This window comes from Gymnoscopelus microlampas (assembly GCF_963454915.1).
Source record: "Gymnoscopelus microlampas genome assembly, chromosome: 6".
NCBI classification, from domain to species: domain Eukaryota; kingdom Metazoa; phylum Chordata; class Actinopteri; order Myctophiformes; family Myctophidae; genus Gymnoscopelus; species Gymnoscopelus microlampas.
Genome location: NC_139943.1, coordinates 48054544 through 48077250, shown reverse-complemented (window position 1 = coordinate 48077250; position 22707 = coordinate 48054544). Strand labels below are relative to the sequence as shown.

The 22707-nt window shown below is 42.7% G+C and overlaps 2 protein-coding genes across 2 annotated transcripts; both read right to left on the bottom strand.

Annotated features, from left to right (window-relative positions):
• Positions 1 to 65: 65 nt before the first annotated feature.
• On the bottom strand, positions 66 to 5062 carry ric3b (RIC3 acetylcholine receptor chaperone b; the record flags this gene model as incomplete). The annotated part of the gene is made up of 6 exons (XM_084059613.1): positions 4932 to 5062; positions 3352 to 3572; positions 3081 to 3159; positions 2711 to 2804; positions 1908 to 2038; positions 66 to 640 (listed from the first exon to the last, which is right to left on the bottom strand). Exons 1-6 carry the CDS (start codon positions 5050 to 5052, stop codon positions 66 to 68), a joined length of 1221 nt encoding a protein of 406 aa, XP_083915739.1. The 5' UTR covers positions 5053 to 5062.
• A 1542-nt stretch (positions 5063 to 6604) lies between these two features.
• Positions 6605 to 19954, bottom strand: LOC311047146 (rhombotin-1-like). Its single transcript, XM_084059769.1, has 4 exons — positions 19491 to 19954; positions 18110 to 18323; positions 13759 to 13884; positions 6605 to 8748 (listed from the first exon to the last, which is right to left on the bottom strand). Exons 1-4 carry the CDS (start codon positions 19510 to 19512, stop codon positions 8646 to 8648), a joined length of 465 nt encoding a protein of 154 aa, XP_083915895.1. The 5' UTR covers positions 19513 to 19954; the 3' UTR covers positions 6605 to 8645.
• Between the last annotated feature and the right edge of the window lie 2753 nt (positions 19955 to 22707).

Sequence of the window (22707 nt, the reverse complement as noted above, 5' to 3'; positions counted from 1 at the left end):
AGTCATTAAAATGTCAATCAAGATGGAGGCTTAAAGTGTGTAGGTCTCTCTTTACTCTCTTTTGGTCAGTGACAGTCCCGCTTCTTGTTCCTCCTCCTGTTCCTGCGTCGGACCTGGGTACAGGAAGTTGTGGCGTCTCCGTCTGGCATTTGGAGTTGGCTGGAGTTGAGGTCCTCCATCTTCTCCTGCTCCATCACGGAAGTCATCTTCAGGGTCAGCTCCAGCTCCTCCAAAACCCCCACCAGGTCCTCCTTGGGGACACCCAAGTCGATGTCACCCTCAACCCCACCGTCCTGCCCCACCTCCTCCGGTTCACACGGCTTCTCCTTGTTCCTACAGCCCGGACTACCCTCGGGTCCTGTATCCTCTTCCTCGCCTGTCACCTTCTCTTCACCTGCTGTAGCGAGAGCAGCTTCTCTCCAATCTTCTTTCTGCAAATCCTCCGATTTCTCAGCTTCTTCTGAGTCTGGGTCCTCAGGGTGGTTCTCCCTCAAGTCAGCCACGTCTGCTCCATCGCCCTCTGTCCTCTCAGCGTCTGTCTCCGTCTGTGTCTGTGGGTGATCATCATGGTGATGATCATCATCATGGTGATGAGGACAGTGGGAGTGTTCATAGTGTTGATGAGGCTCTTCGGGGAAATCTGAAACACGGTTTGACAACACACTTGTGTTCAAAGGAAAAATACTAATTTAGATGATACAGCAACAGCATACACCAGTAAGACTCCCTAATCGGGAGATAAGCGACCGTAGGTCACATGTATACAGAAGAGGGCTGTAACGGCGATTGGTTCCTAGTTGTGTGGGCAATGTATAGTTTTGTTTGGTGGTCTAAGAAATGTGGTGGCAGGCATGTTGATGACATGAGTGTACACATACAGTACTGTGTAGTGTGTAGCAATTTGCGTGTTTTTAGGGGCAAAACTGTAGGAGTAGTGGGCAAAAATGTGTTGTGAAAAGCGGCCTGAAGGTGGCGCTAGAAGAGGGCCATGTGAGAAATTAGGGGTGGGGTGTCCGCGTTGCCTTGGCGGACGAATAGGTACCGGCCGCGGCTCTCCCGGACGCTCCTAGCCCGAGTTACGGCATTTTATGTGAGCTGCAGTGGCAGGGGGTCCTCCACTGGGGGCGCCACCACTTTTGCATCCGTTCTGGAGCACCAGGAGTGGGTGGTCCCCGGGAATGCCCCGTGAGCAGCCCCGTTGGGGTGGTCATTTGGTAATTTGTCCACATGTGCTCATTTTTTACACTTGGGGGTCCCCGAGGCAGCTGGGGGTCCCTGGAGGTCCGGGGGTCCTTGGAGGGTGTAGTTTGGCAGGTAAGGAGTGTGTGTGCAAAATCTGGCATGGATCGGGGCAACGGGTGCGGAGATATGAGCAGGGCAAAAGTGTGACGGGACGTGTGTGACGGAGGCAAAAGTGTGACGGGACGTGTGTGACGGAGGGACGGGGTGACGGACGGACACCTGGAGCAGGTTTCTATAGTAAATGCGACCTACGGTCGCAAATACAGCTAGAGAGTCACTTCACAGTACAGTTTATAGCAGTGGATCCTAACCTTTTTTTTCCTTGGAGCCTCCCTTCTTATATCTGACAAAATCTGTGACCCACCATACTGTATGTGTGCACGCGCACACTGTATAGTTCTGTACGCCGAATAGCGAAAGTTGCTGATTCAAGCTCACAACGCGAGGCATAGTGACCTGCTGTGAGCTTGTACATCTACTATTTTCAATATTTTAAAACGTTTTGAAAAATGTAGGGGGAAAATAAATAATAATGACATGCCTAAAATAGAGAAACCAAGTTGAAAATGGATGAAAGCAATTCCGATTTTGTGCAGCATGTTGAACATTTTGGACTAACGTCAACACAATGTCACACATGTCAATTTTCGTCGTGCAGTGTTTACCTTCCCATTGTGCCTGGGGTTTGCTCTCCGGAGCCATGCCCTCCACCAGCCGACCCTCCTGCATCACTCTAGTGATCTCCCTGAGCTGCATTAGCAGGCTCTCCTCCTGGTCAGAAGTCACTCCCTTCACCCTGGAACACACAGACATACTGTACTCCCAGGCTGTGTTCTCTGACCAAACAATGACATCCTGCAAAGATCTATTCATAATACTAGAAGAACAAAGTTGCACCTACAATGTGGCAAAGCTTTCTTGGTCAATGAGGTTCAACAATTTGTTGGTGTATTTTATTCATGATCCATCAATAGCACATTTTATTAAACATGCAATCTGGGTCAGGCTTCACATGATAATGATTTCAGAAAATATCTATCCTAAACTGACTGTTATGTGTGGCCCCCTTTGTGGGACCATAATGGTGTGGGATGTATCACAAATGCCCCCTAATGAGCTAGTGAAATTGTATTTGACTTAGGTTAGACCGTTAGAGCATAAGCAAGACAAAAGGGAAGTATATTAAGATCCGTTCAGATGCTTATACCTGTATGTACCTGGACGAACACATGAAAAGTCTGAAGAAGACTTAAAACCATCTCTAATGTGGCCCTTAGAGAGAAACAAAGTAATCACTACAGATTACAGAACATTCTTTCCTGGATATTTAGGAGAGATTATTGCCTTATGTTATCAAATTAGCAAACACAGTTAAACAATGTGGAGAAATGAGGGAGGAAGCCGGTTGAGGAAATGAGGGAGGAAGCCGGTTGAGGAAATGATGGGTCTAACGCAGGCACACACCCACCTCTCAGGACTGTGGTTGGCCTTGGACACAATGTTCTCCATCACCAACTCTGTCTCCCTCAGCTTCTCTTGCAGTTGGACCAACTCAAAGTCAGCTGGAGAGAGAAGGTTATAAGAAACTGGTGAGGGAGGCGTCTTCTGTCGAAGGAACTCACTTTGATCATGGCCATGTTTTTAAAAAATATAAAAATCTATGACTATTACTACTATTTGTACTACTATTACTACTACTAATAATAATAATACATAATAATAACCACTACTACCTACAATAATGGTAATAATTGATGACGCTCAGACTGGACACGGTTGCAACGTGAACTCCATTTTAAAAAAGTGTGACAGGACCGGGAGAAATGAATGATACTCACTGATCTTCCTCTTCATGTTCTCCGATCGAACAGCAGAGAACTTGTTCTCTGCTGGTTTGGTGCTGCCCCTGTTTGTGATCTGAGAGAGATTAAGACACCAAGTCTTAGTACAAATCAACATGGTTTAGTCTAGATGTGTAGTGTGTGTGTGTGTGTGTGTGTGTGTGTGTGTGTGTGTGTGTGTGTGTGTGTGTGTGTGTGTGTGTGTGTGTGTGTGTGTGTGTGTGTGTGTGTGTGTGTGTGTGTGTGTGCGTGTGTGTGTGCATTTCACCTTGAAGAGGATGTAGAGGATGTACGCCAGGATCCCAAAGCCATAAATGGGTATAATCTGCCCGGCTAGATTGGACTTTCCCCCAGTGCCGGCCCCCGTCCCGGCCCCCTTAGCTCTGGCTATGGCCTCCGGGTTGTGGGCCCTGGAGCGGGAACCCACGGCTCCCTGGCCGGCCGGGGCCTTTTGACGGTTGACCATGGGTGGGAACCGCCCAGGACCTCCTGGAAGACGGGCAAGGGAGGAGAGGATAGCAAGAAACAAAACTGTTGAAGTAGTAGTGCATTATAGTGTAGTGAAGTGTAATAAAGGCGTAGTTAAACACAACATAAATAACACCTTTTTATAAAGGAGAGAAAAAAACAAATCCATAATTCTGTACAATGATGTAAGGCCAATGTAGAGAGTGTGGTTTAATGTGCACACTTTCAAAATACACCCAGAGAGACAACACTTTAGCCATATTATACATTCAGGTCCAGTGGGCACCAGGTATTTCTGGTTTGCCCAAAATTAAGATTTGTGTTTTAAAAGAATATGTAAGCTTTGAAAAATGGTTGGATAAAATGTGGCCTATATGATTTGAACATGCACAGTACACCATTATCAGACTACATTTTCCCATGAATTCCTTATTTATCCCAGAGGTTTCGCGCAATTTGTAACAATTGTAGACATATTGGGCCTTATGTTTAATAAAAATAAATAAAACATTTAGTACTAGGCTATTATTTGACCCCTCATTCATAATTAAAAAAAATGGTGTTCAGAAATACCTGGTGCCAACTGTTCCGTTTACCCATTCAAAAGACAGATGATGAGTTGAAAGATGACCCACCCACCCTTATGAGTAGCCTATGTGCTGTTGGTAAGTAACTGATGCAAAAAAATAAAATAAATGAGGTGCGAATTAATAGGCTCTATTCACAGCAGCCATACTACATTCACAGGTGTTACCAATGATACTAATGAAGGCTCTGTTCCATTCTGGACAAACAGAGTCAGGGTGCTGATATTGTGCATGGTGGCTCACTGGAAACACTCTGTTACACCAGTGGGTCTACAGTTGGGGTCCAGGGACCCTCATGGGCTTCCAAATGCCCCCTTGCGGGTGTGTAACTCTCTGAGAGTACAAATGGAACAAGTACAAATGGGTCCATTTGGTTCCATTTGTACACTCTAAGAGTTATGGGGGTCGTGGAAACCAATGTGCTAGACTAGATGGAGCAGAGCCTTCATTAGTATTATTGGTAACACCTGTGAAGGAAGTGATAATATGGCTGCTGTGCATAGAGCCTATTCAGCTGCAAATAAGCTGTTTGTGCTACACCTGGTCAGGTCAGGTGGTTCGCTGTCATTTGATGCTGGGTGGTTCTGTGCGCCCTCTACTGGGAGGATACTATTACTACTAACACAAGGACGATAACCATCGATAATAAAAAATAAAATAAATTTAACAACATATATTTATAAACTGTTAATGCCAGATCAGGACAGGTTACATCCCACACGTGGAAGCCATGGAAGTGCAATGATGATCCTTGAATAAAGAGACATAGAGAGAGGCCCAGTTGAAACCTTACCATCTGGACGATCAGCATCCTTCTTCCCTCCTCGGGACAGCAGCATCTTAGGAAGCAGCAAAGCGACGCAAAGCACCAGACATGTGGCCAGAGTCACCTTCTGGAAGGTGGACATCGACATTTTGATGTTGCTTCGGTTTACTTACAACATATGACTAGGATCTGACGGATTGCAATGTCAAAAGATCGCTACCTACGGCCGATGCTACATTACTGGGATGATGCGTCTCTGTCATTCATTTGTGTACTCGGACGTTGCCGGATTCTGTGAGAGAAACAAGCAACCTGGGTCTAGGAAAACAAGCCCAAAAGAAGCAACACCACCAGAGCACTTTAAACTAAACCTATTGAAAATAGACATTTTTAGAAACAACAAACTATTTTTAGACCCCAATTGAAACAAGCCATTGTCCTTTCTTGGGCTTTTTAATCCTATTTAGTTGACCTTGTATTTGAACTGTACTTTCATGTGATTTTTTCAGCAAACCTAAAAAGTAAATAAAGTATTCAATCAATCAAACATTGGGGCTCCCGGGCACAAAACATTTGGGGGGATGGGGGTTAGGGACAAATACATATTAATTTGGGAGTCCATGATGACATAACATAACATGAAAATGTTTAAGAACCACTGGTTTAAACAACATTAGGAAACAAGCCCAAATAAGCAACTACACTTTAGAAACAACCCCAAAAAAACACAACCCGCAACTTTACAGAAAAAGAAGCCCAAAGTCGCTTATAATTAGCCGACATGGCAACGCTGTGTGTACTTCCTTGTTCATTCTCAGAACGAAAGTATGTGAAGAGAGCAGTTAGTCTGTTTCACCACTGGATGGCGACAAAGCTCTTTTGATGCCTCAATGTACTCAGCAGGACCAGCTCAATGCTGGGGCCTGTAATGCTGGTCTTCTACAGTGATGGAAGAAGTACTCATGTTTTACTCAAGATATATTCTGTTACAAGTTTAAAATGAGTATAAGTCTTTTGAAAATAGTTGATCTAAAAGCTCTCAATGTGTCACATCGCGACGCGTTGTGAGCTTGTAGATCGGCTATTTTCAAATAGCCAAAGTTTAAATAGGGCTGAAGTGGTAAATGTATGTTTTGTAATAATAATCAAAATCTACAAAGTAACTAGTTTTTCAAATAATTGTAGTGGCGTAAAAGTAGAATATTTGCCTCTGAAATGCAGTGGAGTATAAGTAAAAGTACAGAAAATTAGAAATACTCCAGTAAAGTAAAAAAATAATAATAATACAGTACTTAAGTAAATGTACTTGGTTACTTTACACGTTACTTTTATTTGTGATATTGCTACTCTTACTTGAGTAAAATATCTGAGTACTTCTTCCACCCCTGCATTCTTAATCAAAGACTAATTTAGACCTGGGACAGAGAGAAAGCTATCAGATATGTCTCCAGGAGCTGAGTGGAGAGCCCTGGCTCAGAGCACTATAAGCATTACAACAGAAACGTGAAAATATCACATTCTCGTCAATTAATCAAGGAGCCAATAATGTCTTATGCATGCACCTTTTTTCCACTCACCTGAAATGGCTTTGACATACTGATTTCCATTTCTTAAGTATCACATAGCCTACAGTGGATATAATAATAGCCTGTTCACATTCCATTCATTTTATACCCCGTTTATTTATTCAGGGGAAAAACAACTTGGGGAGAAAGAGGAAAACAAAGTTACAACAGTGCATAAGATACTGTACCCACGGCTCAATAATGTCTCCAGAGTCCAGAGATGAAAAGCAGGCATAATGTCACATGGACCAAAGAGTATTAGCAAACCGTTTTATGTTTTGTTTCATTCCTGCTTTGGTGCCAGATGGGGCGAGGTTTGCCCGGTATACAGCCAAACACGAAGTGTCTGGGGGTTTACACAAGTACACAGTACAGCATTTGAAAGTCAGTTTCGTACATTCTCTAATACTGTGGCACTCAAGTGGTATTGCACTGGAATCTGGATTTTGCGTTGACAACAAAGTCAAGGTCTACCATACTAAATATAGGTCTGGCAATATTCCTCTATTAAAATAGCTTATTTTTTGTTGAGCCCCACTTTGATTATGAAACTATTTCAGTGTGTGTGTGTGTGTGTGTGTGTGTGTGTGTGTGTGTGTGTGTGTGTGTGTGTGTGTGTGTGTGTGTGTGTGTGTGTGTGTGTGTGTGTGTGTGTGCATGCGTGTGCGTGTGCGATGTCAGTCTGTCACTATATCATTGTCAAATCAAGGCCATGGAACATCCATAATCAATCTATAACTCAAGTGTGATTTGGTGGTCACAGGTCAAGGTCAAGCAGGTTAATTATTAGTAAAGGCATAGCACAGCCGTGTTTACATAAAACAATAAATACAAATGTTTAACCATCATTTCCCACTATACCAGCAGTTATCAGCCACTGGAGTAGTGTGGTGGTGTTTACCTGCAGAAACACATTGCCCTATCGCTGTATTTTGCTGTTTTCAGTGTTTGTTTTGGTAGACCAAAAACATCCCCACCAAAACAAATAGTGAAAACAGCAAAATACAGCGAGAGGGCAATGTGTTTCTGCAGGTTAACACCCCCACACTACTCCAGTGGCTGATAACTGCTGGTATAAGGTCAGGGTACTAAAGTATAATTCGGGTCCTGCATGAAGCACACAGCTGCAAACATGAGAAAACCAGGGAAATTATGGTTAAAACATGTCTATATTGTTTTGTTTATGTAAACAAAGTGACATATTATGCCTTTAATGCATAGTTCGGTTGTACAGAACGTATTAATTGTTTATCAGAGAACAATGTGACTGGCTTCATTTGAAAGCTTTGTCTCAAGCCATTTCAGTTCCTTGCTTTAGCTCGCATTATGAGCTTGTAGATCTACTATTTTTGGCGCGCAACGCTGCTGTGTGACAAAGTAACAAGCTTAACTATGTACTGTACACCTCTAGGTTGCCCTTGTTTCTCTGTGACCCGGTCAGAGCATCTCATGACCCACTTTTGGATCCTTAGTCCTGACCCACTGATGGAGAACATTTTGTTCAAATACTGTGATTGACAACTTGCTTTAACCACTTAAACCCCATATGATTGACCGGAGTCCCTCAGGGCTCTATTCTAGTGTATTTTCAGTTTTTTTGTTATTGTGGGGAAAGCTTTCGCAGGAAAATAGCCGATCGACAAGCTCACAACGCGTCGCACCGCAGCGCGTTGTGAGCATGTCGATCGATCTCAGATGCTGCATCGATCTCAGATGCTGGGGTTCAAGTGGTTAAACTATATGAACTGTCCTTATGTGGTAAACCTGGTAGACTGGTACTCCCAAGATTGTTAAAACAAACACACACACACTTATTTACAAATACTTTCTCTTCCCGATCTGGTCCTCTGTCTCACCTCAAACTTTGTGAAAACTGTCTATCGACTGCTTTGATCTTTAGGATATCTTCCAAGTGAATACACTCCATCTTCTATTGTAAGTATTATCGAGGGTCCATTCGATCAGCAATAGCAGTTAAGAGCTCAATAGCAAACATTATCCCGAGAGCTCCACATGATGCAAGAGTCCAAACTTGTCATTGAGAAACTTGAAACGACGACCATCACCGTCTCCATTTATAGTAGTAGTCCAAATCGTCCAGCCAGTCAGGTGGCAAGGATCGTAATGGCATTGTCAGATGAGATCCCGCCACCAAAAAAAAGAGGACATCTCTGCTTTACTGAGGCTGTCGGTCTGTGCCGTTAACATGGCTTCCTTCGTAGTCGAGCTGGCACAGAATCATGTTGTTCTTGAGGAAAAACTTGTCTCCCACACAAAATCTGCAGAGGGGTAAGAGAGAAATGTAAAATATGTAACATTTGTCAAACGCACTGTGAAAGAGCATTTATCTTTTCCACTTTGTAGTCATTAAAGTGACATTTCTCCTGGGGGGATTGTTTTAGTTTTTTTCCACGAATGGCCAGCTACCATAACTGTCTATACTAGGAGACCTGCTTTCGGGCAGTGTCACTTTCTCACTCAATTTTCAACTGTGTGTCACGAGTACGGGGATTTGAATCTTTCTCCCATGTCTTGCAGGTCTCCGCTCGCTCTGTCTCTCGGTTTCCTGGCTCTTCACACGCTTCTAACTAATGCAAAAATGCAAAATGATGATGATGATAATAATAATACTAATAATAATAATAATAAACAAAATAATAGTAAATTAAGTAAAAGTTGACCTGTAGGGTTTAGCATTGTTTAGGATCAAATTGACACTTTTTTGTGTTGTTTTATAGTGTGTGTCCCACAGTGTGATTTTTTCAACAACAAATTTTGCCTAGTTGCAATTATTTTGAGTGCTATAGAAAAAGGCTATGAGCTCAGATATAGTCACTTGGAAGTACCGTTGCGGTAGCCTGGTAAACCATCCCGGTTGCGGAATTTGGAAATGTGAATTCTGCCACCGGGATGGTTTACCAGGCTACCGTAATTGTGCTAAGCAAAGGTTATATGATCATGTTTTTCTTTTAGATATTTTTTTCTATAGACAATACAGGGGGGTGAGAGGTTGACATGTGATAACAATGTTTTTGTTCGTTTTTTGGACCATGTGACACAGCTACCAAGCTTAAGTCAAACCACTGACATCACACCTAGAATTACTCAGTATAGTGCATACCTCTGCCAACGCTATGCAGTTGTCAAGCTATGCAATTTCCACGTGGGATAGTTCAGCACTATATTTGCTCAGTGGGCGGAAATTAGCACTACAACCCCCCCTTCCATTACGCCAATAACTTAGGACATGGGTCTTCAACAGGGGGTTCGTGACCCCTAGGGGGTCCTCAGAGTTACTACAGGGGGGTCGCAAAATCTTTATGTGATTTTTACATTAACCACTTCAACCCAGCATCCCTATTCTGAGGGGAACATTAGCCGAGCTTGTAAACTTTTTGGCGTTGTAAACTTTAGAGGCGTTGTAGATCAGCTATTTTCGGTGAAGAGGTTTGGTGTAGAGGGAAAAAAGAGTAGACCAAGTACAGAGCCAAAGGTCAAGTTTACTATTGAAGGTTTAGGTGTTTAAATGTCTGAACATACGCATTAACATGAATACAACATATTAACAGAAATGATTATGTGTAAACAATCTTTAACTTACACAACAATGATGATGACAGTGTTGTCAAACAAGTCTATAAAGCTATCTATAAAATTGTATACAATATGTAGACGGGGGGGCTGCTTCATCTCTCTCTCAGCTAAGGGGTCCTTGGCCTGACCTTATGGCCCACCTGGCCTATTGCATAACCAGGTGGGCCATGCATTCCCGACTTGCATCATTTCCAAGTAGGCGCCTGTCTAGTAATGTATAATATATTAATAAACATAGCCGCAAGTATAATGGTGGTACAAATGGTGCTCCATGAAGCTGTTAATAAGTTATGTGTTTTTGTAGAACCACATCCACCACACACCTCTTTGGCTAATAGGCGTGAAAAGTTAATCAGTTTCTCCTTGCTCACTCAAATCTGGCGCCACGTTTGGGAGCTAAAAGTCAAACAAACGGACGGACTGGAAGGGGCAGAAACATAACCCTCGCCCAATTGGCATAAGTAATCAGTAATTGGTCACAAGTGCCATGGTGATCGTTTTAAAACTGTATTCATCCTGGGACAGTATTTGCTGAGCCTGCATGCTTTTCAACAAAACCCTGCCTAACATTTATACAGTCACATACCTTCACAGCTGGGACCCGCCCTATAAACCACAGTCTTCTACCATTGGCTACTGAGCAACTCCACCAGGGCAGACGGTTGCTTAATTAGTTATTTATTCAGGGACCTGAAGAACAGGTCTGTTTTATTCAACTTGCGTAAGGTCTACTTGGAATGCTACACACTGTTACTTTAACTCTCAGAGTTACAATTTGATAAATGAACAGTGAGGATTTTACTGTCCAGTGTTATTGTATTGAAATGTGTTTCAATTGCGTTATTGGGTTGACAGGGTGTGGTAAATATGGATTTATAGTGTCTGGTTTTACAATACCAGATTGTATTTGACAGCTACATGAAGCGGTGATATTGGTGTGGGAAAAAGAGAATGTTAAAGAAGTCATGAAATGTTTTATCTTAACTTTATCTTAATCAGCATAATGGACACAACTAGGAAAATAGGGCCCAGGTTGAAATAAACATACAATCAAATAATATACACAGAGAAGCAAAACCTATCTTGAATAATCTTCAGTGTAGCCCATCAGTCAAATTACAAATTATTCAGAAACCTATCCTCTCCTTTATGTAACCTCCAAATAAAATCTGGGACAGTGGTGCTCAGCTCCAGTCCTGGAGGTCCAGAGTGCTGCTGGTTTTCATTCCAGCATTCTAAATCATGGAATAATTGAGTCCTGGGACAATAAATGCCATTAACTGCCAGGTGGAATGGGGGAAAAGCAGTACACCAGGTCCTCAGGTTCTGAATTGAGAACCATTGTACGATAGAATACCATGCATTTCTTACCCAGTTATCAGTATTGTAAACATAGCACTACTGCACATGCTCTGTCTGTCACACCCTTAAATCATAGTTATGTACAGCTCCGTTTCAAAAACCAAAACACTTCTATCACAATGAAATATCAATTTGCTACCGACATTGGATGACCCCAAATTAACCAAAAGCATAAACTGCCCTCTCACAATCTACCAGGCATACAATTGTATAGTTTGTCATGTGCCATTTGAGACATAATGATAGGCTAGGTGGCTGGCGGCTTAAAATAATGTTTTGAATGGGGCCAGACCTTTAAAACCATCATAATTCTGATTCTGTGGTATTTGCTGCACTTGCTTTCAACTCTCTCCCAACCACCCCGTCGGTCCACTTTACCCCACTCTGACTCCAGTGTACCATAGCTTACACGCCCCCAAACAGGCTCAATAAAGGGTTTATTTGTCTCCTACTGCGTTTGAAAGTTGCTGTGTAAGTCAAGTTCTACTCTAATGTATTAAAGAAGGACCTACACTACATACCAGTTTGCAATCTTGGCACCTGGTTTGTCAAGACTTTCACAATGAACACTTTTTTTGTGTCATCATGAACTCATTCTTTCTTGATATTTTTACATTGGACAGACAAAGCCAGAAAATAAATAGTATAAGTCAGTGGTTCTCAAACTTATTTTGTGCCAAGGACCCGCGGACCCCCACCTGAAAATATGTTGTGCCAGGGACCCCCAGAAGCAAAGATTTGAGTTCAAAATGTTCGCCTTTTTAAAAAAAGATTTAAAGTATAAAATATGGATAATGTGGTTAAAATGATTGTGACACTTTATTAACAAATTTTGCTGGGGACCCCCTGGTACCCCCCCCTCCCGGACCCCACTATGAGAACCACTGGTATAAGTTACGTTTTGAATCACATGATAACCCCACATCTAGTCAGTTATTATGTCGACGTTGGAGGTCAACATCCAGTCTGCATACCACAACTTCTCAGCCTCAGGGGTTAAGGCAGCACTAACCTATTTCATCCTCGTCAGTACAGCTGAGCTACCTCATGACACAGTGGGCCACTGCACTGCTGGACACTTGCCATATGCCTCCTTTAGCTGCGGCCGTACTGTGCCATGCTGCCTAAATGCACAGTGATTGAAAGCTGAATGCACATTTTGTAGAGTGATAATTATAGTCTACTGGCCACTCATCTTCTTGCACCGCCCCCTTTGTAGTGCACGGTACTGTAACGCCTGATTTATACTCATTTTGTGCAGCGGCGTCACTGAAAATATCCGATCTACAGTACAAGCACACAACGCGTTGTGCTGTGTGACACATTGTGAGTTTGTAGATCCTCTATTTTCGGTATGCGACACAATGCTCAAACAAGTATAAATCTGGCTTTGCTTCTGTCCCCATATAATCACTGTCAGTAGGTATGCAAGTTGGCAACATTCCTTTGCACCAATGGCAGCAAGACAAGTACTTGTTTAGTAATGAGGGGTGATTTTATAACTGTTCTGGAGGACAGAGGCTCTGTCATGGCAGACAAATCAGTAAGCAGTAAGTGTAGGCATACACCACCATCTACAGTAAATAGGTTCTTGACACAAAAGGCAAACTTAACTAAATCTATTTAAAGGGAATAAGAAAAGTCTCTTGGCTTACATAGTGAAGATGTTCACACAAGTCAAGAAAGAGCAGATGTTATAATTTTTGTGGGGTATTTTTAACCGGGTGGCAATGTTGGTTGGTTGGTTGGTTGGTCGGTCGGTCGGTCGGTCGGTCAGTCAGTCGGCCCATCCGTAACTTTGTTCTCAAACCACATATCTTGAAAATTACTGGACTTTTGTGGAATTTGCTGTGGACCTTCAGCTCCCCGAAGGATGAACCCTACTCGCCAAAGGCCTTTCCTCCAGCTCCACCATTGGCCAAAATGTCCAATTTAACATGAAATATCTCACATTCTAATTGGCAGATTGTCATGAAACTTGCTAGGGCGTATTCATTCTCCCTTGAGGATGAACCCCAATCATTTGAGTGACCCTATGACCTTTCCTCTAGCATCAAAATGCCAACTTCGCATATCTCATAATATGGCAGATTTTTTTAATGTTGTTTTCAGCCTGTTATTATGCTTAAATTTGGTCTGCTGGCTGTTTTTAGAAATTGCATTGCCTAAAGTTTGTCCGGGCTAGGGTTACTATTTGTGGGTATTTAGGGTCCATCCAACACACAGGCTTATTTTGGGGGAGAACCAAGCAAGGCTGCTGGTGTACCTTCCAGATAAGTCAACTGAATTTGATCTCTCAGGCTAATTGCCCCCTCCCCCTTCCCCATTCTTACCTCTGGCGGCAGAGCTGACAAGCGAAGCAGTCTAAATGGTAGACGTTGTCTCTGGCTCTCATCACCATCTCAAAGGCTGGGATCAGTTTACTGCAGGCTGCACAGTTCCCTGTCACCCCAAAGAGCCTGCAGAGGTAGAGCAGAGGACAGGAGGGAGAGCATGGAAGAGGAGGACACAGTGAAAGGAAGATTAAAAAGAGAAAGAAGACGGGAGGGATAGAGAAGGGAAGCAATAAGGAGAGAAGAAAAGTGAGGGGGACAGAAGAGAGGGGAAAGCAAAATGACAGAGGGAGAAGATTGGAAAGAAAAACAGAAAGAAGTATAGAAAGAAAGACATAAAGAAGAAAGGAAGCAAGCAAGGCAGGTAGAAAGAAAGAAAGAATAACGGATGGAAGAAGCATATAGGAAGAGGTGAAAGCATGTAAGGATCTGTAATCGTTTTTTTGTGAGTAATTAAGTGAAAACTAATGGAAATGAGCAAGGTTTCTATACTCAAAACTTGTTTCTGAGCGTTTTCAACAGATCAGGACTAAACAGTTTCTGCAAATAACTTTTAAGTCTTTGTTCTACTCTTTTTGAAGCACAGAAACTAATTCAAGTTTGACACATGGGACAAAACAGCACTAGAGTTTAGCCAATCAGGGAAATCAATGTAGCATGCCTGTCATTGACAACCTCTGTGACAAAATCCAGATGGTCTTACGGCAGTAAACCCACTCATCTGGCGGCCCAAGTAGATTAAAACAATCGCTGAGAATTCGCTAATACTCTTTCGCTGCAGGTCTAATGAACATGAACCGGGGTGAGCAGCAGCAGTGTTTCTTTTCCATACGCCAGGAGAAAAACTTGGAAGAACCATTAAGAGGAAGTACATCCCCAGATGGAGGCGGTGATGTCTTGAACAAGACGCGCTGAGAACTTCACAAGACAAATGAAAATGTCAATCGAACAAGTGACCAGTGAGAGAACAAAAGCAAGGCTCTAATTAACAGAATGCTCTGATCTAACGAGCCTTAGTCCTTCAGTAGGCACCTGGTGAGGGTTTTTTCCTCCCCCTTTCTCCTTAACGAGGGTACGAAGCTTGATGCTAATTCTCTACTAATGGTCCAATTAAAAGAAATCACATGGTTTTAATCCCAGTCTTCAAAGGGTTTTGGCCTGCACCGTTGCAATGATGAGGAAAACAGGAGGCAATCTAGCCAATTTAACTGTCAAAAGGGGTTTTGGTCTCTAAGAGCGGCGCGGCTAATGAGAGACTTAGCCCCAACCAAATCCAGCTGGATCCTACACGAGACTAACACATGAGCTCAGCAATGTGGCGGAGATATCAGGAGTTCTCCCACAGACCTGACGCCATCCGTCTTTACTCCTGGGAAGCACTAGAGCCTGACCAATGTATCGGTTTGGCCGATATATCTGCCATTATTTGACGACATCGGTCAATTATGCAGCCAATGTGTCCCGATTTTTAACCTTTAAAATGTTTAGAAAAAATAGCATATTTTAAAGCTCACAACGTGTCACGACTTGCAAAGTGACACATTGTGAACTTGTAGACTGGCTATTTAAAAAATAAATTGAATAGGCCTTAAGTGGTTAAATAAAATAAAGTTGAGTTGTTTGAAAGTACATTTTATATTTACATTTTTGATTGTTCATTGTATACTTAAAGGTTCTAAGTGATATTTGTTTGACAAAACCTTTTTGGTTATTACGTTAAATCGCTATATATCATTGCTATAGAGTGTTTCTTCAGTAACTTCCCATCTCTCCAACACATTTTCAGATGGGTTACCAATTTTATCCAATCAGGAGAGAGAACCCATTGATTCAATATTGTTCCAATTCCAAATGTATCTGCTCATTCACTTGTTTTATCACTTCCAATTTCACTTATTTATCCTGTATCCTGTTTGAGGTCTCTCTTCTGATTGGATGAAATTGGTATCCCACCCTGAAATTTTTATTTCAGTTTACTAAAGAGCTGGAGAGACAGGGAATGAATTATTAGTGAATTAATGAATGATGATCAGAATATCGTTACGTAACACCTATTTTAACAAATATATAACTTGCAGCACCTTTAAAGTTACGTTTTCTTCTCAAATATGGGAGTTAAATATATTATTCATTTCCAATTTGTTTAATTTAAAAGGTATAATTATTTAACTGATATGTTTTTTTATTTCAATATTTTTTTTTACAAAATATCGGTCAAAACACTGGTAATAACTCTCCAAAATCAGGATCGGAGTCGGACCCAAAAATCTGGCATCGGTCAGGCTCTAGGAAACACTTGGTACTGTATAATAAAATATTCCATTATCATATCCCATTCAGTGGACACTTTCACTGAAGTGCCTTACGGTGTCATCAGCACTTCCATTATTAGCATGGGTGATCTCATTGCAGACTGACAGAGTTCATGCCATGCTCCATCCTTTGAGCTGCACAGGGAACATAACCCTTCACCACTTAAGCACTATATACTTTGTTGTACAGCGAATAGTGAAAATAGACGATCTACAAGCTCACAATACGTTGTGATACGTTGTGAACTTGTAGATATCACTATGCTATCACTATTTTGGAAACACTCTATAAACACACTACAAAAGTTTGAAAGATTGATGTTGGAAACATTATGAAAATCTGTTCAAAATAGAACGCTGGGGTTAATGTAGTTGACACTGCCAGTGTTTGTGCGTTTAGTCTATCAATATGTTTTGAAAATGAAGCCCATCTAAGTAATATATTTGCCCTTAGTGGTGTGTGGGTCAACCACTAGAATTTGCTATTCACCCACCCTCAACCGCTCAATGCTGTGACCGTGACAATTATAAATATGTTAAAAAGGACCCCCAAATTCACATGTTTGGCCATGGACCCACATCTGAAAAGATTTGGTGTTGGCTGGATTTGTCAAAAATAGCTGATCTACAATACATGCTCAAAATGTGTCGCTTTTCATGCTATGGAACCCTGTCAAGGACCCCTGGGGGTCCCTGGACCCCACTTTGAGAACCTCTGCATTAAAGTACAATTCACTGTGACTATTGTTGGTATAATTACCAATTTTCAGTTTACTCGTTCTTTTACTTGAAAAACTCTAAAACCTTAAGTAGCAGAGTAGTCCTTCCTGAAGACCAGAAGCCTAAAACATCTTCCTTGGCCAAGGGGTGATTCCCCTTTGGCCGAGCAGTAGACGTTTTGGTTTCCCATGAGGGTGACCCAGGTTTGAATCCAGGTGGTAACCTTGGGGACTCATCTGGATTGGGTTTCCCACTAGAGGGAGGTCAAAGTGGGGTGAGTGTAGCAGAGTAACCCTGCCACGGGGAACAGAAACCTAACATCTCCCTTTGGCCACGCGGGATTCCCTTTGGACGAGCCGTAAATCAGCAGCGGATCAGTGTTGGAATCCAGGTGGTTATATTTAAACATGTCATCTTTAAATATTAAATAATGAACATGCGGTAAGACCTGCTCTGCAATATAACCGCAATTCGCTTTGGGGCAATAAACACCTGGCAGTGAACTGCAAGAGTAGAGCTGGTTTTTATGATCAAAGATTAATTTAGATTTGGGACCCCAGGCAAATGTACCTGGATAGAAAAGAAAATTAGCAGCAGTCTGGAGGTCCCCTGCAGGACCGGAGCTGACAACCACCAAAGCTATAGGCCTGGTGTACTTACACTGCCAATTAAAACCGGGAAAACATCTGTGTCATTTTAGATGTTAGCGTTGGCTATTAAAAAATAGCAGATATACAAGCGGCACGAAGCTTGTACATCTGCAATTTTTGAAACATTTTTGAAAGATCTTGGAAAGTGTGAGAACTACTGATTTAGAAGGCATTTGTAGAATCAGCCTCAGGTCAACGCACCTTTCTAGATTTCTTTGGCTATTAAAAAATAGCAGATCTACAAGCTTGTGGCACAAGCTTGTAGTACTGCTATTTTTTTGAGAAAATGTATGCAAATCTCTATATATATTTTTAAAGCTATTTTTTTTTTACTCAAATCTTTGCGTGTGGGGGTCCCTGGAACTAAATATTTTGAGATGGGGGTCCCATGGCCAAATAAATATAATTTTGGGGGTCCTTGACATGAAAAAGTTTTAGAATCACTGATATAGAATATGTTGTTCCAGCCAGGGACCCCCAGACGCAAAGATTTGAGTTAAAAAGAATCGCTTTAAAAAATATATATACATTTTCACGATTTTTCACCTGAATATAAGGATAATTACTGTCTTGAAGTGAGACATTGCAATACTTCTGACTCACACAGACAGACATATATGGTTGTGGAAGCATGACCTCAGGGACCTCAGGTACTCATGATGACCTTACCTCAGGTAATCCCGCCGACAGAGGATGAGGTTGGCGCGGGTGTAGAGGGTGGACCCCACCTGGCCCAGGCGACAGTCACAGCACGCACATTTCAGACAGTCCTCGTGCCAGTACCTGTCCAGGGCCTGCAGCATGAAGCGGTCCCGGATCTTCCCGTTGCACCCGGCACAGCCTCGTGGCTTCTCTCTGGACTGGAGGGACACCAGAGACACACCTGCCAGCGAGAGACATAATGACAAAGACAGACACAGAGAGTGAAAGACGGGCAAATAGGAATAGAGCAAGGCCAGAAACAGGTGCAATAGTACAGCGGTGTAAAGTAAAGTATTTTTTACTTTACTGGAGTACTTTTCAATCATTTTACTTCTACTCCACTACATCTCAAAGGCAAATATTGTACTTTTACTCCACTATAATTATTTGAAAACTTGAGTTAGTTACTTTGTAGATTTAGATTATTATTACAAAACCATTTCAGACCTATATACTTTGGCAATTTGAAAATAGCCAATCTGCATAATGAGTACTTTTTTTTTTTTTAAACAATATATTTATTTGGTATTTTCAGGTATATAACACATCAATATGGCAATTGTAGTAAATGTCTATAATAAACAACAAACAAAAACAGAGCAAAAAGACAACACATAGCAATCATACATATACATAGCATCTGGCTCATAATGAGTACTTTTACTTTTGGTACTTGAAGTACATTTTGATGCCAATACTTTTGTACTTTTACTCAAGTAAATTTTGAATACCGAACTTGTACTATTTCTACAACAATGGGGTATCGATAGTTTTACTTAAGTAAAAAATGTGAGTACTTCTTCCATCACTGCAATAGTACCAGAAAAGAGGACTTCAGAGATAGAAGGAAGGAGAGAGAGGCAGACAGATACAGAATTATATAGACAAAGTACAATGAATGACAGAATGAAAGCAGTGTGGAAAGACTACAAGAGACTACTATGTCTCTTTGCAGGTGGCCCTCACTTAATGAAGTCAAAGTGATGTGGGCTAAAGTAAACTATGCAAGTTGCAAACCCAAAGTTCTCAACATAATCATTGAACTACAGCAGTGGTTCTCAACCAGTGGTCCGGGGACCACCAGTGGCCCTTGGGGGAGGGGAGGGGGGGGGGGGGGGGGGTTCCAGGTGGAACTCCTATGGTAATCGCATCAATAAAGCAGCATGGAATTGTAGACAAAATCTCATCTAACGATGACAAATATATATATATTTTTTAAGTTTTGGGTCTGAGAGGATAAATCTCGTCAAATGGTGGTCCGTGGCTCAAATGCCGAATAAATAATGGACCTTGATATGAAAAGGGTTGAAAACAACACAACTAACAGGAATGATGATCGTTCACTCACTGTCTTCCTTGTCCAAAACCATAGTTATTTTTTATATTGACAGCAATTCCTGCTATCCCTTTCTCTGCAGTCAGTCAGGGATTATTAATGATCTTGACAGTTGTCTCTCAGTAGCCTGATCAAACTTCAGCAATGCGTCTCATCATCTCTGATCAAAGCGAGGAAAACGGTCTTCATGGTCGTGTGGAGTAAAACAAATAAATAAATAACGTGCGTAAAAACCTAATAAGGATGCGAGTGGAGAAAACCCCGATTTAGAAGAATATAGATGCTGCTCCCTCGTATCAGATCGCTTGGAAGAATAAGCGATCAATGTCCTCAATAAGAGAGACTCCAGTGTTATCTTGCAGACAGTCGATGGCCGGTATACAGCGGTGTTTAAATCTCTTATTAAGCTTAAAACACTTCAAACAATCTCAATCCGCCTCTCTCTCGACACAGCGTGCCTTTCCCTCTTGCTCTCTCTCTCTCGCTCTCTCTCGATCGTTCGGAATAGTTCTCACTAGCCCTGATCTAAGAAGGGGAGAGAAAAAAAAAGGAAAAAAAAAACTCCCACAGTCCAATAGCTTTCCAATGCTAATTATATAAAGTCATTATGCTCAGATCTGATATAGTGGCGCCTCCCCCCCCCCCTCTTTGAATCAATTATTCAATACACAGTCAGTCGCACACCAGGACAGCCCAGAGCCTGAGGTGTTTTAGAATGAGCTTATTCAAGTCCAAGGACACCAATTATCTCCTTTTTCAACCGAACAGATGCATTGCTATTGTGCGTGCGTGCGTGCACCTCTCTCTCTCTCTCTCTCTCTCTCTCTCTCTCTCTCTCACGTGTGTGTGTGTGTGTGTGTGTGTGTGTGTGTGTGTGTGTGTGTGTGTGTGTGTGTGTGTGTGTGTGTGTGTGTGTGTGTGTGTGTGTAACAAGAGAAGGGGGTTAAGGCAGTCGTTCTGCCTTATCCATGGACGGAACCCCATTTGAAAAGATGTGGTGCCAGGGGCCGAGGGCCCCCCCCACTATAACAGAAGATCTTATAGCCTAGTTGTTACATTAGATGTAGGACATACTTCTACAACTGTCAACTCTGTGGGTGGGGAGAGAGAAACCTATTAACTGAAAAGTCTCACTAATAACTAGTCAAATAGTATGTTTGAACCTATTTCAACCTGGCATCGCATGTCATAGGCAAAAAGAAAAGAAAATAGCTAAAATAGCTGATCAAAAAAAGAAGAAAATAGCTCAAATAGCTGCATCTACACGCTCAGTTCAACGTAGTGTGACGCACTTTTGCTTGGGGACCACCTGGAACACCCTCAAGGACCCACTTTGAGAGCCACTGAGTTAAGGAATAATGGTGTGTGTGTGTGTGTGTGTGTGTGTGTGTGTGTGTGTGTGTGTGTGTGTGTGTGTGTGTTTGTGCGTGTGCGTTTGCGTTTGCGCGTGAGTTGGGACAGGATTTCATTTAACCATGCAGCACCGGTTGCGTCATGGCTCCCCTGCCGTAGGAGCGCTTGTTTTTGGACAGCCCCGGTGGAGGTGCGCCATCGGTGTAACGTTCGTAACGTTCGGCACGGCAACTCACTTGCCTGGGCTCGCTCGGCGGTGCCTCTCGTGGCTCAAGTCCGCTTCAGCCGACTCAGTGCCGTTCAAGTTACGTCCCGATAGGGACAGAATCATGAATCATCGCCCCCTATAGTCTCTGTATCTCCGAGACGTCAACACCGCCTCTCGGTCCAAGCTAACACAGCCAATCGCTCCCTATTCTCCTGTTTCAGCCAATCAGAAGCCGCGTCTCACTTCTCGTCTCCTACGAACACTAATATCGCCCCCTGCTTGACGTTGACGCTACGAGGCGGTCCTGTCGCGTTGCAGGTTGACGAAGACAGACGATGCTCTGCCTATATTGGTATGCAACTCGAATGGGGCTGAGTCAGCAGAAGCGAACTTCGCACCATTTGGTGCGGCCACTCGCTCGCCAATAACGGCTCGCTCTGGGTTGCCTCACGGAGGGTTCAAGTCGACTCCTGACAACGGTATTTTCACCAGACGGTCAACCTTTTATGAGTTGGAAGTTAAACAGTCACTTCTGCATTCCCCATATAGTGGGCAGAACTATGGTGGAAAATTACGTGACAGGGGATTCCAATCACGTTCAATCCCCGGGTGACGTGCCAGATTTTGCCCCGACTCGTCACTATAGTGCGACTTGAGAGTGAGAATGTGTGTGTGTGTGTGTGTGTGTGTGTGTGTGTGTGTGTGTGTGCGTGTGCGTGTGCGTGTGCGTGTGCGTGTGCGTGTGCGCGCGCGTGCGCGTGTGCGTGTGCGTGTGAGTATGTGTGAGTGAGAGTGCTTAGAAAGAGTAGGAAAGTGAGATAGATTTGATACCCCTGATACCCTAAGCAATTACCATTAACCTGAAATGCATGTTAGCTACTTCGACATAAGCACATGATGTCATTGTCTGTTTAGTACCATCCTCCATTCACAAATCCTCTGTGTGTGTGCGTGCGTGTGTGCGTGCGTGCGTGTGTGCGTGCGTGCGTGCGTGCGTGCGTGCGTGCGTGTTTATGTTTGTGTTTATGTTTATGTTTATGTTTATGTTCATTAAAGGATCCCCATTAGAGACACATGAATGAGCCTCTAGTCTTCCTGGGGCCTGTGAGTGTCTGTGCATGTCATTGTATGTTTGTACTGTTCATTTCTATATGTTTGTTTTGGTGGTCTTTTGGAGTAGACAAACAGGGCTACGTAGGTTCTATCCTATTCTATCCTATTCTATTCTGTTCTATTCTATTCTAGCATTTCAGACTGTCCTACAGTACCATAGCGCCTTGTCCACTGTGTTGAAAACCAGGGCCTTCTCCTTCCTCTCCCAAACAGATCATCAAGCCTAAATCCTGCTCATTAGAGCCAGGCACAAACAACTGTTCCAACATGGCCTCTAGATCGGGTCACACTAATTAACCAGCCCTATTGACAGCCTACACCCTCATTATCCTCCCTCTCATCCGATCGTTGGACGTCAAGACAGCTAACGATCAACACACTAATTAATCAGTGGATACGGCTCTGGGTTTGCCGTTCATTTGTGAGACACATGGGAGCTAATTACTTCAATTATGAATGCGTCTAATTAAATAGCTTCGTTAGGTAACCATTGTTGCAGCCCCATCCTCTCTCCGTGTCTGTGGTCCTGATAAATGAATAGTGAGGGAGAGCAGT